Source organism: Phalaenopsis equestris, unplaced genomic scaffold (assembly GCF_001263595.1).
Source record: "Phalaenopsis equestris unplaced genomic scaffold, ASM126359v1 Scaffold000203, whole genome shotgun sequence".
NCBI lineage: Eukaryota > Viridiplantae > Streptophyta > Magnoliopsida > Asparagales > Orchidaceae > Phalaenopsis > Phalaenopsis equestris.
The window spans coordinates 2,898,025-2,912,843 of NW_018164645.1; the positions used below are offsets into that span (position 1 = coordinate 2,898,025).

At 38.2% G+C, this 14,819-nt stretch overlaps 1 protein-coding gene across 1 annotated transcript in view; it reads left to right on the forward strand.

The window, feature by feature from the left end:
• Positions 1-14,819, forward strand: part of LOC110022878 (RNA polymerase II C-terminal domain phosphatase-like 1) — an 82,555-nt gene that overhangs the window by 50,252 nt on the left and 17,484 nt on the right. Inside the window, exon 7 of the mRNA XM_020722010.1 lies at positions 8,272-8,332. Coding sequence (XP_020577669.1) covers positions 8,272-8,332 — 61 coding nt within the window. The remainder of the gene's footprint in view (positions 1-8,271; positions 8,333-14,819) is intronic.

Sequence of the window (14,819 nt, forward strand, 5' to 3'; positions counted from 1 at the left end):
TTAAGATGAAATAAAATCTTTGCTATTTTTACAATACGAACAATTGTTTGCACTGTATTTGTTTGGTATCACAAATTCTGACCAATTCTTATAAAATTGATTTTTATTTGGGAGGCTCTACACACATGATTTAACTATTTCAATTACGAGAAATTCATATACATACCATATAACCCTCATGTATTTACATATCCAACACCCAAGTCTTGGAATCAACTTGTATGTCAATTATATGCTTGTATGCCTAATACCTAAGATTTGTTTTACATACACGCCACTCAATTGCTATGTGTTTGCATATCTATCACATTGACTTCAATTTTTACGTGCATACCATACAATGCTTATATTCTCTGCATATGTAGAACCTAAGCTTTATGGTTACACCACTCTAATCTTTAATTCAACGTAAGAGGTACTTCTATTTCTTAATGTGAAATGTATCTTTTCTTGCTTAGGATTTATATGCTGTTTTGGAAATAATTTGGGCACCATTTTGGAGCAGTTTCGACACTGTTTTGGGATGTTTTTGCTTGTTGATTTAGAGAGACTTACACGATGTTTTGAGGCGAATTTAAGGTCTGATTTTAATGCACTGTTTTGGAACCACTTTAGGTGCCAATTTGAGCTGATTTTGTGCACTATTTTGGAGCTACTATAGGTGCTGATTTGGGTTGATTTTGATCGCTGTTTTGGAGTCACTTTATGTGTCGATTTGGGCCGATTTTGTGCATTGTTTTGGAACAAACTTAAGCACTCTTTTTGAGAGTATTTAATTACAGTTATTGAAAGATTTTAAACGTTTTTTTTAGGTTGATTTACTTGCTATTTCCTCTTTTGATTTGTTAGTTTTGAAAGTGGATCAACATTTTCTTTTCGTTTATTTTGACATTTTTGTTAACTGGTTAAGTCGAAAAGTGGGATTTTCTGATTTAATTATTTGGAATATTCTTAAAAATATTTGAAAATTAGTTGGAAAATACTTAATTGAGGGAAATACCTTGAATCACTTTAAGCACAAGTTAAAACATAGGCTTCCTAGATTTTTAGGAGCACACCCTAGGTGACAGCTCATCCACCTAATTCTCAGCATAGACTCCCTAGATTTTAGGAGCACACCCTAGGTGAGAATCCAACCACCTAATTCTCAACATAGGCTTTCTAGATTTTAGGAGTGCACCCTAGGTGAAAGTCCAGCCACCTAATTCTCAGCATAAGCTTCCTAAATTTTAGGAGTACACTCTAGTTGAGAGTCCATCCACCTGATTCTCAGCATAGACTTCCTAGATTTTAGGAGTACACCCTAGGTGAGAGCCTATCTACCTAATTCTCAGCATAGTCTTCCTAGATTTTAGGAGCCTTTCCTAGATGAGCGTTCACCCACCTAATTTTTGAATGAATAATGAAACATGTCACTGGAGTCTGATTCACAAATTGATTAAGACACTAGACATTGATTCACAAATTGATTAAGACACTAGACACCAGGATGCACCGAGACGTAGTTCATGTTTCCTTAATTAAATCAACAGTGAAATTCTTGCAATGAGTTAACCTACAGTAAAACCCAGTGCATGGGATTTGAGCTTGAATATTACACTCAAATCCTCCTGGTAATTGGAGAAATTTCTTAACGTCACATATGAATCATCAGATTAGGATAAGTGTAGTGTCTAGGTGGCGAGGGCGATGACGACATTGCTTATGTGTGCTTAAACGAGGCATACGATGTTAGATTATTAAAATAGTATCTCCAACTTCAAGGATCTTCAATAAGGGAGAGGGAAGGATAAGGGAGAGGGAAGAGGGAAGAACCTATGATACTATTCGCCGATTCTTGGTGGGATCGTTGCCCTCGACACTCTTAGGTTGGCAGTAGCTCTAACACGATTAGAGTGACTAGTCAGTGGACTGTACGACTTTACAAAAATAAAATAAAAATTTATTTTACATGATTAAAAGAACTCTGCATAAAAAAAAATACTTAAATAATAGCTTTTGCATGAAAATCTTTCTATGAAAATTTATAAAGGTCCACGACTAGTCACTTGGATTGAGGTTAAGGTCTGCCTTCTGTAGATTGTCGGGCCGGTAACTTCGGCTAGTAACTCTTGTTCAAGATCGGGAAGCACACAACCCAACTCTGAGCCCCCCTACTTTTACCAATGTTTACCAATGTTTTACACTCAGTCCTAATCTTTCATGTGTGGCTAAGTGTTTCGTTTGCTTGTGATTTCTACGACTCTTTTTTCTGACTTTCACGCTAGGTTTTCTCGCCTTGTTTACTTTTCTTGCAAATTTATTTAAACCTGCTGCAAATCACACTATGCTCGCAACACTAATAACGCAACAGTAGCAGATGCCCAGGTACGCTTTTACAGTTTATTCACAACATTTTATGTTACTGCATTTTACTTTTCAAGTATCTTTTATTTACCTGCAATTTGACTACCCTGCATGCAAAACTAGAACTGAAATCAAAACCAAACATTGACACCAAAACTGTGAAGCACAAATCACCAATCTCAAACACTTAAATCCTAGAGTCGTCGCGACGACAAGAGCTTGGAGCCAACTTTGTGGGCAGCACGGCGAGGGATTCAGACCGAACAGCAAGAGGATCTTCTTCAGCATTATCCCTTCCTAGTATAATAACAATCCCAGGACTTTGAGGTAGCTCGCCTAGCGCAACGTAAATCCTTACATTCCCTTTTTAGGCTCCTGTACAACCATGTTGTGCAGCGTAAGTCCTAACCCGTCTTAGGTTCCGAGGTTATCATGTGACACGACGTAAACCCTCTTATTTTTGCGGGCTACTTGTATAATCGAGTATTATGCATTCGTAAGTCGCAAATAATAAAATTGGCAGGATTAAACATTCAAATAACATCATCTCTAAAAATGCAGCCACACAGTAGGATAGTCTGGGAAGTCACTGAGGGTTCTCCTCAAAATCTGTGACATCCCCTACCTTTTTCTTCTTTTGAATGCTTGAAAATAACTGTTTTTATTTTAGTCACTCCCACTTGTTTTTCCACGTCCTACCTTAAAAACCTAAATTTTGGAATCTTGAAGACTAATACCTCTGATCATTATCGAGAGTTTTCTCAAGTGACCCCAATCATTTGAGATGTAATTAAGTAATTAACTATAGGGGCTTGCAATAGGGAACTTGAAACCCAGGTAAAATAAACCCTATTTAATCTTTATATTAGATAGGGGAACTTGTCGGTCATACATAAAAGGTTCGCAGACCAAACGAATGTCACAAATCTCTTAGTTTGCAGGATTGGGTCTATCGCCGAGATCTACACTTATCTTTCGGGAGGGTGTAGTATTCGCGATATCGGCTACGATTATGCAAACTATTGTACAAATGAGATCCATTGGGTCTCATTTTTTTCGAAAATTAAAACATATTACTTTAAAAATCAAAACTATATATCTATTATATTAAATTAAATTTCAAAAATTATTTTCATATACCATGTTTTCAAATCAAAACAAAAAGTTGACCGACAACTTTACATCGTGCCAGACGAACGACCTCAACGTCTTATAGGTATGTTATTTAAATCTATCGAGGTTCAGTCGAAGCTCCTCTTTCCACCTTCTGTTGTCGTCTCGACCGTCTCTTAGAGATGAATCGTCAACCGACCACGTCGTCGTCTCGTTCCGAGAAGAGGAGAGAGAGAAGATAGAACATATCTAAAATGACTTATTACAGATATTTAATGTGTTCTTTACAATGTGTTTTGAATTTGTGTTTGTTATTGTTGATTTGGGTTTGAAAGTTTATAAATTTAAATGTTTCAATATTTATATTAAGAATTTAAAAGTTAAGAAAATATTTTACAATAAAAGTCAAGTGGTTTTGGATTGATCTCACCGATGCAAAGTTTGATGTCGTTCCGTCTTGTCTGCTCTTGGATAGCTTCATGCTCTTCCAATGCCTTGACCGTGACCAGGTCTACCTCGCAAGGGCGCACAGGAAAATTTATATGAGAATTTGGGAACAAGATAAAGTGCTAAGTATGCATAAATGGCTTAGTTAAAAAAAATTGACTATGCGTGTGATGTGATAATTGAAAGGTTTACTTATAATCCACTCAATTCTTCTGTCTCAACATATCTTACATTTGAGCTTTCATATTTACATACACAGTACTAAAATTCTCATTATCATATCAAAATATCAAGATTCTTATTAAATTTTTAAACGAAATACAATTTTCATTGTATATATTGAAAATACTGAACTGCTGTGTATGCAAATGTAAAAGTTTAGGTTTGAGATGTGTAAGTACATAAGAATTTTGTGCAAAGTGTGTATGTTTCCTACAAATGAAGGAGGTTTAAAAGTTTCAAATTTTCTTTCCCAGAACAATTGGGGTTTCATAAAAACAATCTAATGGAAATTTACACCATTCTCATGTATTACATGTCTAACGCTCAAACTTTCATTTATACATATATGTCACCTTAATTATGCATGAGAAGTATTTTTAATTTGAAATTTTAAAATGATAATATTTTTATGTGACGTGAAAGGTTTAAGTGATATTAATGTAAAGAGTAAAATTTAGGTGTTAGATATGTAAATACATAAGAGTTGGGTGGTATGCATGTAAATCTTTGTAAATCTATATATCTAAGTGGAATTTGTGTAACAATAAAATGAAGCAAAAAAGACGGGAAGCATACCTTCATCTCGGGACATCAATGTATAAAAGGAAACAATTAGAAATTCTCAGCAATGCACTTTCTTATGAACTTACTGTGAGCTCCACAAGACTGTAAAAAAGCTTTCTATCCGAGCAACTTGCAAGCGTTTCAGGCATTTCATCAAATAGTTTCTGTACGAAGTCCAAATGCTTGGACATTCCAAAGAAGCTCAGCAAGGGATTCTGAAAAGAGATGACAGCTGTAAACTCACTCCTGACCATGAAGCCATGAAAGCACAGACTTTGTATACAGTGGGGATTCCTCTTTGACGTCATAATAATTGATATTTCCAACAATCCTCGATATTGAACTAAAAGTTACGTTGCAAACCAAATATGAAGCAAAGAAAGCAATTCTTCCAGAAATACCGCAAAGCTTAATGGCCACCTCACAAACTCGAACTATTTGATTGAGTCTTTTATAGTCTGATTCATTTATTATTCACATTTGCAATGCATAGTACAGAGAATCTTTATATTGGGTAACAGGATCAATGACTCCATTACCAATGGTGAATCCCTTTAAATTGATGTAGATGCCCTCTTTAGCTTTGTTTCCTTGGTGAACACGACTTGCAAAAGCGAATGTAATATCCAGCATAAGATTCTTACCAGCTTAATCGTGATGACTATCACGTTGGTCTACAGTATAACTAAATCCAGTTCCATAGGCTGATCAACATATACAAGATCTTATGTCTTATCCCAAACCAAATTCGTTCCATTCTAATGACAAGTTGTCAGCCATTTTATAACGCTCATTCTTGTAGAAAACAAACAATTCACTGGCATCGGGAGAATGATTGCAGAGACGGTGAGAGAACTATCATTGCCATGACAACGGAGGAAACCGAAGAACCACTTTAACCAAAACATCATTATCTCAAATCAACGAGTTCGATCATGAAGAAACCAAATCATTGCCAACGCAAGACGCTGCCAGAGGTAGATTAAATCTAGCAGTAGATACAACATTAACAGTAAAGATGGCCGCAGAAAGTAACCCCAGGATCGTTGCAGATTTGCAATCAAAACTAGCATTAGCCAACGGAGGAGTTAGAGAAACGATGACAACAATTTTCTTTGGCGATGAATCCTCCTCCGGTGAGAATTCAAATATGATATCAAGAAAAGAGACAGCAATTTTCTTCTTCCCCTACCATTTACTTGCAACAATAACCAAAGCTCTGTATCATACCGTTTTTTTTTGTTTGTGTAAATCCTTGTCGGTTATTGGAATAAGAATCGAGGGAGAAGGAATTGATCCAGATTATCGTCTCTTCTCCATTCTTTGAGGGTAAAATATCCTTGCCTCCCAGCATGCATCCTCCAGGTAAGCATCAATATCTTGTCGTCAGTGTGCTCTATTTCTACATCAGCACAGAGAGCCATGATCCCTTCAGGACTTGTGGAAAGATTGATGGGTGTTGACCCCAGAACCTGCTTCCCCGTCTTTTTTCCCGACGAGCATCAAATCATCTCTTCTAATCCCGATCAGGCACACTTTCGGCGGAGGGGGAAGAGGCAAGAGCGGGAAGAAAGAATCGCATGCAAGAAAGAACCGCGGCAGGAAAACAAAATTGGAGTTGACCCAGAAGAAGAAGCCCCTAGGTTTTGAAGAAATAATTAGTTATTTATAGTCAGGGGAGATGTTGGTGGTAGCTTGTTTTGGAAGCCAACAAATGAGCTTGGGCTAGCTTGTAATCTTAGTTTTCTTGATGTTTTCGCTCTCTCACTTTATTTATTGTTTAAAGTAGAACTCTTTCATAGTTCTAATTTATTTTAGTCTTCTTGTGTGTAGAGCTGTAAACGAGCCGAGTGATAGTAAGGCTAGACTCGTGTTCGGTTCGTTCGAAATAGCTCGTGTTCGAAATCAACTCGTGTTCGAAATCGGCTCATGAACAGTGTGTTCGTGTTCGGCACGTTCGGCTCGAAATTGGCTCGTTAAACTAAAATTGATAAAAATAGATGTAAAGTGTGGGATTCAAATCTAGATCAAATGTATATAAAAGAAGACACTAACTACATTGCCACATGAGGTGTTATGATTTAAACTTAGACATAAATATATATAATATTATTATATAAATAATATATGTAATATATTGTTATATAAAAAGTTATATAATTTTTTTCGAGCCATTTCGAGCCGAACACGAGCGAACAAACTGTTGTTCATGTTCGGCTTGTTTACATTTCGAGCTTAAAAATTAGTTCGTGTTCGACTCGTTAGACTTAATGAACGAGTCGAACACAAGCTGTTTAACGAGCTGTTCACGAACAACGAGCCAAATTGACAGCCCTATTCAAAGTGAAATAATTGTTGCAATGCTCAAGTAAGTTCATCAAAGTATGTGTTTCCAAGAAAACTCCAAATTCATTCAAAATTTGGTGAAGTCAAAGGTATTTGAACTTGGCTTAGATTTGAAAATTTGAAATGGATTAACAAGATTATAAAAAGGATTTTATAGCCAAATTTGAGTGAATCCAAGTATGGAGTATAATCAATATGGAGCATCCAAAGTATGATGTGTGAATTAGAAAGAAAGGACAAAGTGAATGGGTGTGTGAATTTATATAGATATTTTTAAATTTTTTTTAAATTATTTTATAATATTTATTATTTAAAAAAATCACGGTGTGAATGTTATTTGTAGTGCGTGAAATTATATAAACATGGGTATCTACTCTATGTAAAATCGTTGTTCCGAATGTGATCGTGCGGTCCGTTTCGTCATCCTGGGTCACCCGAAAAAGTTCACCTACGATCGCGCTAATTTAACTCTAACTTGTGCGCGAAATGGAGTTATTTTGGTTCGATCGCAGCCGCTTAACGAATATATCATTTACCGGTCCTCACATAAGCGACAACCAAAGTCAAGTAAACTGCTCGCGACAGAAAGTCAAACGTCACATACTTCATGAGATTTATCTATGTTTTTTAAATCTCTATGGGAACTCAACATGAGCTTCAATATGTCAACTTTAATTGACTCAACTAGACGTCGAGGATTAGAAACCGTCAGGATTAGAAACCGTCAGACGTCGAGGATTAGAAACCGTCAATATGAAACTTCAAGGAGTGAAGAAATGACTTGAAATTTTAAATATTGTGGGCTCCGGTTTAGTCCTCCAGGAGAGTCAAAATAGAAAAATCCTAAGGCTAGATCTTAGGGTATCTAAGGAAAGAGAAAGGAAGACCTCAAATTTGAGGTCAACATCCCTTAAAAAGAATGAAAAGAAGATCAAATCCTGTTAAAGAAAGGTAATTGTAGAAAGAATCCTTCAGAATTATTGCAGTTACAACTGTAATTTGGTCATATCACATTAATCCTGTACTTTGTTGACACTTAAGTCTGAGAGGATTCCGAAGCTTTTCTCTCTCATCAAGGCTTAAACCATATATGTTTGTAAGGTCTTAGTGTCACCTTTCTTGCAAGCACCATATGTTTTGGTAATGCAGTTATGCTTGGAATTCTCATTTCTTAGTTTTGAATAGAAAATATCCATCAGAATTGAATCAATGTACTGATTTGATATTCTGCAGGCGTATCTTGTTGCAGAACCAGTTCAACGACAAACACAAGCAACCCAAGGCATACCATCAGGTTTTCTTCTTAGCATACTAGATCAAGGGATTTTTGTTATTATGGCGTTTAGGCAATGTAATTCTTTTTTATCGGTAGAACAAGAGCACCTTTCAAAGTTTTCATGCTAATAATAATAAATATGAAATTAATGGTAAAAGTGCAACATATAAATTATTTATTATTTTTTTTTTTCATGAAGCTTCTATGCCACTGCGTGAGGTGAAGGATGTACATTCTGATGCATGCTTATGCCATGTTTTATCTTGGCTTTTTATCTTTTTAAAGTCATGATACATCGCCTGCTCTAATTTTGTGCTTTCATTCAGTTCTAGACATGACTTTGAATGCAAAGGAACACTTTTTTTTTGGGTTCACTGGGCATGAAATATTATTGTAATTATTTATTTTTTTCGCATTGAGGGATTAATATTACTTTATCTATTCCATTGTTCATAAAATTTTAAAACCAAATGTTATTTCTGCAAAGCCAATTAGACGGTTTCAACTCATGCTTATGGGGAAATGTAACAACAAAAACAAGCAAACTCAACTAAAATATATCCCAAGGGTGATGGAGGTTGGTGAGCTGGAATGGGTAGGTTGGGGTGTTAGAAGGTGGAGGATTAAGTAGGTAAGGTTTCTAAAAGGTGGGTGACTTGCAGTAAAGCTTGTCGGGGGCTAGAACAGTGACAAAGTGGTATGGGGAATGGATTTGGATGGCTGTAACAGTGAGGACAGCATGGGGAGCTGTTGGGACAGCAGCTAGGTAGTGGTGGAGAGTGGTAAGGGCGGTTGTAATGGTTGCGACATCAAGGGAGGCAAATTATGGAATGTGACAACACGTGGGAACGGGTAGGGCGCTCGTTTTGGAGGCAATGGCACGTTGGAAGGGGAGGCATGGTGGCGGGAAAGACAGGAAAAGGCAGAGAAAACAACTCATTGCTAGCCTGGATGGCGGAAAAAGTAGAAAAGCAGATGGCAGTGGCTTGAACTTAGAAAACAACAAAAAGAAACAATATGACAGTTGTTCCGGGAGGCTGCAACAGAGTTTGGGTGACAGGGAGGGATGTGGGATGATGCAGAAGGGGATAGGGGAAGATAATTATTACTTCATGATAGAGATACAATCAGAACACCACCCAATCCCTCTGATACAGTGCTTGAAGTGTGAAGAACAGACGCCGACGATTGTCCTAAACAAAACACACGAAAACTAATTAAAAATGCAAAACAACATATTTATAGATCTAGGAGTGGGCCTTTTCCCAATAGGAGGGAAATTCATGTAAAGGAAGGTTTGAACGACCCTCATGAACCGGTCCAAGCTACCTTTTCTCCCAGGAGTTTGTGGTATTGTAGCAATGATTGCAAAAAGTTGTCGTGGGTCGCTGCCACGTCAGTTTCCTTGGGGGAGCTTCGAACTCATCCGACGAAGCTTGTCTCCTCATTGTAGTTAGGTCGGCCTTATTGAAAGTAGATAAAATATTCTAAGCTCCCAGTAAATCAATCATGTAGGTGTTGTCATTTCAAAGCACCTCTTGATAAAATAACTATCCATCCACTTTTGGCATAACTTGTACTAAAACTGCATAATAACATAGATTCTCACGAGCCCAATCCCAAACAAGTAAATTTATAATATGTTTTTCCCAATCCTAGTACTTGGCTGGATTTATCTCATAAACCAGTGTGAGGAGAAATCAAATCTTGAATGAAATTTATGGTAGGCTAAGCCACTTTCCTTGCAACCACTCCAGAGCAACTTCTTCTCTATTATGACCTAAATCCCACAATAAGATTTTCTTTCCCATTAAGCTCCTACGACAATTTTTAAACCTACAGTTCATCATTCTTGTCTGGACATCTAATGGTGGATACACTGCTGAACTGAATCTAATATCTGAGTAACTCCATATAATCTTCCATACGTGGCGCAAAAAGGCCTCATTTTTGATACGCTGGAACTCCTTCAATAAGGACAATTCAGGAAAGAGTCTATAGATCTAAAAAGTTTGAATTTCCCTTATTTGGGGTTGCCCTGTGTTTGATATCAACTCCTCAAACTTATGACTTTTTTGGACATCCAATGTCAATCCTATTGATGCTCCTCTCAACGCCTATAAAACGGTAGCTTGAGGCATCCCAATCTCATACCCTGCATGAACGCCTATTACCTCAGGCTCACTATCTTTTAGAACAATTACTGTCAACTCAGTTTAAATGTCTCTCCTGGGCTCAACTAGAATCGATGACGTCTCCTCGTTGGCTGGCAACAAGTACTTCTCTTTCTTGTCCTTGCTCTTTTTTATTTCTATGGTGCCATTGTTCATTTCTTCAACGGTTCCATGCTTAGTGAAATATATCATTCTCCTGGGTGTGCAATCTGCTTTAATATGTCCAAATCCGTGGTAATTGAAACACTTTTTAGCTGGTATAGATTTAGGAATACTAGTTTGCTCAACTTATTCTCTACTTTGAATCAATATTTCTTCAGGATGGTGAACTTGGATGTTCCCATGGGTATATTTTGGTTTTAAGAAGATATGATAGTTGTCCGGTCAATTGGTCTCTCTACTTTCCAAACTAGGGTTTGAATATCCAGTCTGTAGCGAACATGTATGAACTGACGCTGCATCTCCTATTTCTTCTTGGACCAGGTAGTGATCTTATTTTTTTCCCTCATGCTGGCGTGGGCAATTCAAATTTTGCAACCGAAATAATGCACTCTTTAATTCATTATCTGCTAGTTTCATCATTTTGACTTGTGAGACGTCCAAAGACACTTTCCAAGGTCCAGAGCCATTTGATGCACTCATCTGGATCCATGTGTCTATCGAAATATGACAAATCCATTTTTATTTCAAAATTCTAGCTTCTAAGATATTTCAGGTCATTTTTTTGAGGTAGATGTTGAGGATATGGAGCCCTGTGCACTTCCTCCTTTAGGAAATCATTAGTGTTAATTATGGGATTAATTAACTTCCTAAATAAGGTTTCCCGCTTCTTCTCTGTGCTTCCCGCCTCCCGTTGTTCTCTCTCCGCGGAACCTAATTGCAGAAAAAATGCTCTCCGCATGGATGTTTTAATGCATTTCCTTAAATGCATGCTTCTTGATCATTATAAAAGCTAAACAAGTCCCTTAAGCACACATCTCAACAAATTAACCTCTCTCTTGCGGCTGAAACAAGGAGCAGGTTCCTTCACCTTTTTTGGGCAGAAAAAGGTTTTCTTTTGCTTTGCTTTTTGGCAGAAAAGTCTTCTTTTTTATTTCTTTGCTCCTTTTTTGTTCTTTCTCACGTGACTAGATAGAGAGAGAAGAGAGAGAGAGGATAGAATAAAAGAGAGGATAGAATAAAAAAGAGAAGAATTTTATTCTTGTAATCGTCCGACGACGGACGACGTAATTTCCTCAAAGCTAATAAAATCCTCTGCAGCTCCGTGGACGTAGGCAATTTGCCGAACCACGTAAATCTTGTGTCGCCCCTTTTTCTAGTGTCTGATGTTTTTTGATTTTTCTCGATCTGTTTTTCGCTTTATTGTCGTTGTTTTTCATAACAATTGGTATCAGAGCCCGGTTCAGATCTGAGGAAGAACGATGGCCGGAGACGAAGTGAAGGTTTCAGGGATCGAGAAGTTCGATGACACAGATTTTGGATACTGGAGGATGCAGATAGAGGATTACCTCTATGGGAAGAAACTTCATCTTCCACTACTGGGAAAACGACCGGAGAAGATGTCATAAAGGAGAGGACGACGGCAGATCTTATGACGGCTTTATCAAGTATGTATGAAAAGCCATCTGCGAATAACAAGGTGCACTTGATGAAAAAGTTATTCAACCTGAAAATGGCGGAAGGTGTGTCGGTTGTTCAACATTTGAATGATTTCAACACTATTACAAATCAACTATCGTCCGTTGAAATTGATTTTGACGAAGAGATTCGTGCACTGATATTGTTGGCTTCATTGCCAAATAGCTGGGAAGCTATGCGGATGGCAGTTAGCAACTCTGCAGGTAAAACCAAACTTAAATATGATGATATTCGTGACTTAATTCTTGCTGAAGAGGTGCGCAGGAAAGATTCTGGCGAGATCTCGGGTTCGAGTTCAGCACTGAATGTTGATTTCAGAGGGAGATCACAAGACAGGAACTCAAACAGAGGAAGGTCGAAATCAAAACATAGAAGCAAGAGCAAGTCAAAGCCTGGTCAACAAGAAACCTGCTGGAATTGTGGCAAAATTGGCCACATAAAGAAGAACTGTAAAAATCCTAAGAAGACGGAAAACGTCAGTGCTAACGCTGTAACTGAAGAAGTGCAGGATGCGCTATTGTTTGCAGTTCATAACTCTGTTGACGACTGGATACTGGACTCAGGGGCTTCTTTTCACACATCTTCTCACCGGGAGTTAATGAGAAACTATGTTTCAGGTGACTTTGAAAAAGTGTACCTGGCTGATGGAGCAGCTTTGAACGTGGTGGGGATGGGAGATGTTGAAATTGCACTCCCTAACAGAAATAAATGGATCCTGCAAAAGGTTAGACACATTCCTGAACTGAAAAAGAACCTCATATCTGTTTGGCAGCTTGATGAGGGAGGCCATTCAGTAGTGTTCTCTGATACACATGGAAGGTTACTAAAGGAGCACTGGTACTGGCTCGGGGTAAGAAGACTGGTACGCTATATATGACAACTGGTTTAATTAACAATGTTGATACCACAGCTGCAGAGAGCACAACAGACTTGTGGCATTGCACACTTGGACACATGAGTCAGAGAGGTATGAAAGAGCTTTAGTCCAGAGGCAAGCTACCAGAACTAAAGTTCGTTGATTTCGACATATGTGAAAGTTGTATCATGTGGAAGCAGAAGAAGGTCAGTTTCCTGAAAGGTGACAGAGTGTCAAATGCAGGAAAACTAGAACTGATACACACCGATGTGTGGGGGTCTTCCCTAGTGGCATCTCTTGGAGGCTCTTGCTATTACGTCACATTCATAGATGCCACAACATAAAGGTATGGGTTTACTTTCTAAAGCATAAATCTGATTTATTTTCTGTGTTCAAAACTTGGAAGGCTATGGTTGAAACAGAGACAGATCTAAAACTGAAATGTTTGAGATCTGACAATGGTGGTGAGTACATTGATGGTGGGTTCAAGGAGTACTGTGCAGCTCAAAGTATCAGAATGGAGAAGATCATTCCGGGGACACCACAACAAAATGGAGTTGCAGAACGCATGAACGGGACCATCAATGAGCGTGCTAGGAGCATGAGATTGTACGCAGGACTACCACCAACCTTCTGGGCATATGCGGTCAGCACTGCAGTTTACCTGATCAACAGAGGGTCATCTGTCTCATTAGACTGTAAATTACCTGAGGAGGTCTGGAGCGGCAAAGAAGTCAAATTTTCTTATCTTAAGACTTTTGGTTGTCTTTCTTATGTTCTAATCAATCCTGATGTACGTAACAAGCTTGATGTTAAGTCAAAGAAATGTTATTTCATTGGTTATGTAGACGTGCTAATCAATCCTGATGTACGTAGCAAGCTTGATGCTAAGTCAAAGAAATGTTATTTCATTGGTTATGGAGACGAAACATTTGGTTATCGTTTCTGGGATGATCAGGATCGGAAAATTATCAGAAGCAGAAATGTGATTTTCAATGAGAAGATGATGTACAAGGACAAGGCCAATACAAATTCTAGAGTAGCTCCTTGGGAGTCAGAGTTCGTGGAATTCGATGATCTACCAGAGGACACAGAGCAAGATGAACATGAGAGTGAGGAGGAGAATGGGTCCGGGGCACCCATTCCTATTATTCCGCAGACAGGTCCAGAGTCATTTACTACTCCAGTGATCGTTCGTAAGTCAGTCAGGAGCAGGCGTTCACCACAGCGTTACTCACCAACTTTAAACTACATCTTGCTGACAGACAGTGGGGAACCACAGAGCTATGAAGAAACCTTAACAGATGAAAATTCTAGCAAATGGGAGCTGACCATGAAGGAGGAGATGGATTCCCTATTAGAAAACCAGACATGGGAGCTGACAGAACTTCCCCCAGGGAAGAAGGCATTGCAAAATAAGTGGGTGTACCGGGTAAAAACTGAGTCTGATGACAGTAAAAGGTATAAGGCCAGACTTGTTGCAAAAGGCTTTCAATAAAAGCAAGGCATTGATTACTCTAAGATATTTTCTCCTGTGGTAAAACTCACAACCATCAGGATGGTTCTAGCTATGGTTGCTACCGAAGATCTATTCCTGGAGCAATTAGATGTGAAGACAGCTTTTCTTCATGGAGATCTTGAAGAAGACATCTATATGCACCAGCCTGAAGGGTTCGTGGTACAAGGAAAAGAAAATTCAGTTTGTAGACTGAAAAAGAGCTTGTATGGTCTGAAGCAAGCTCCTAGACAATGGTACAAGAAGTTTGATAATTTCATGCAAAAGGCCGGATACAGCAGATGTCAGGCAGATCACTGTTGCTATGTCAGGTACTTTGAC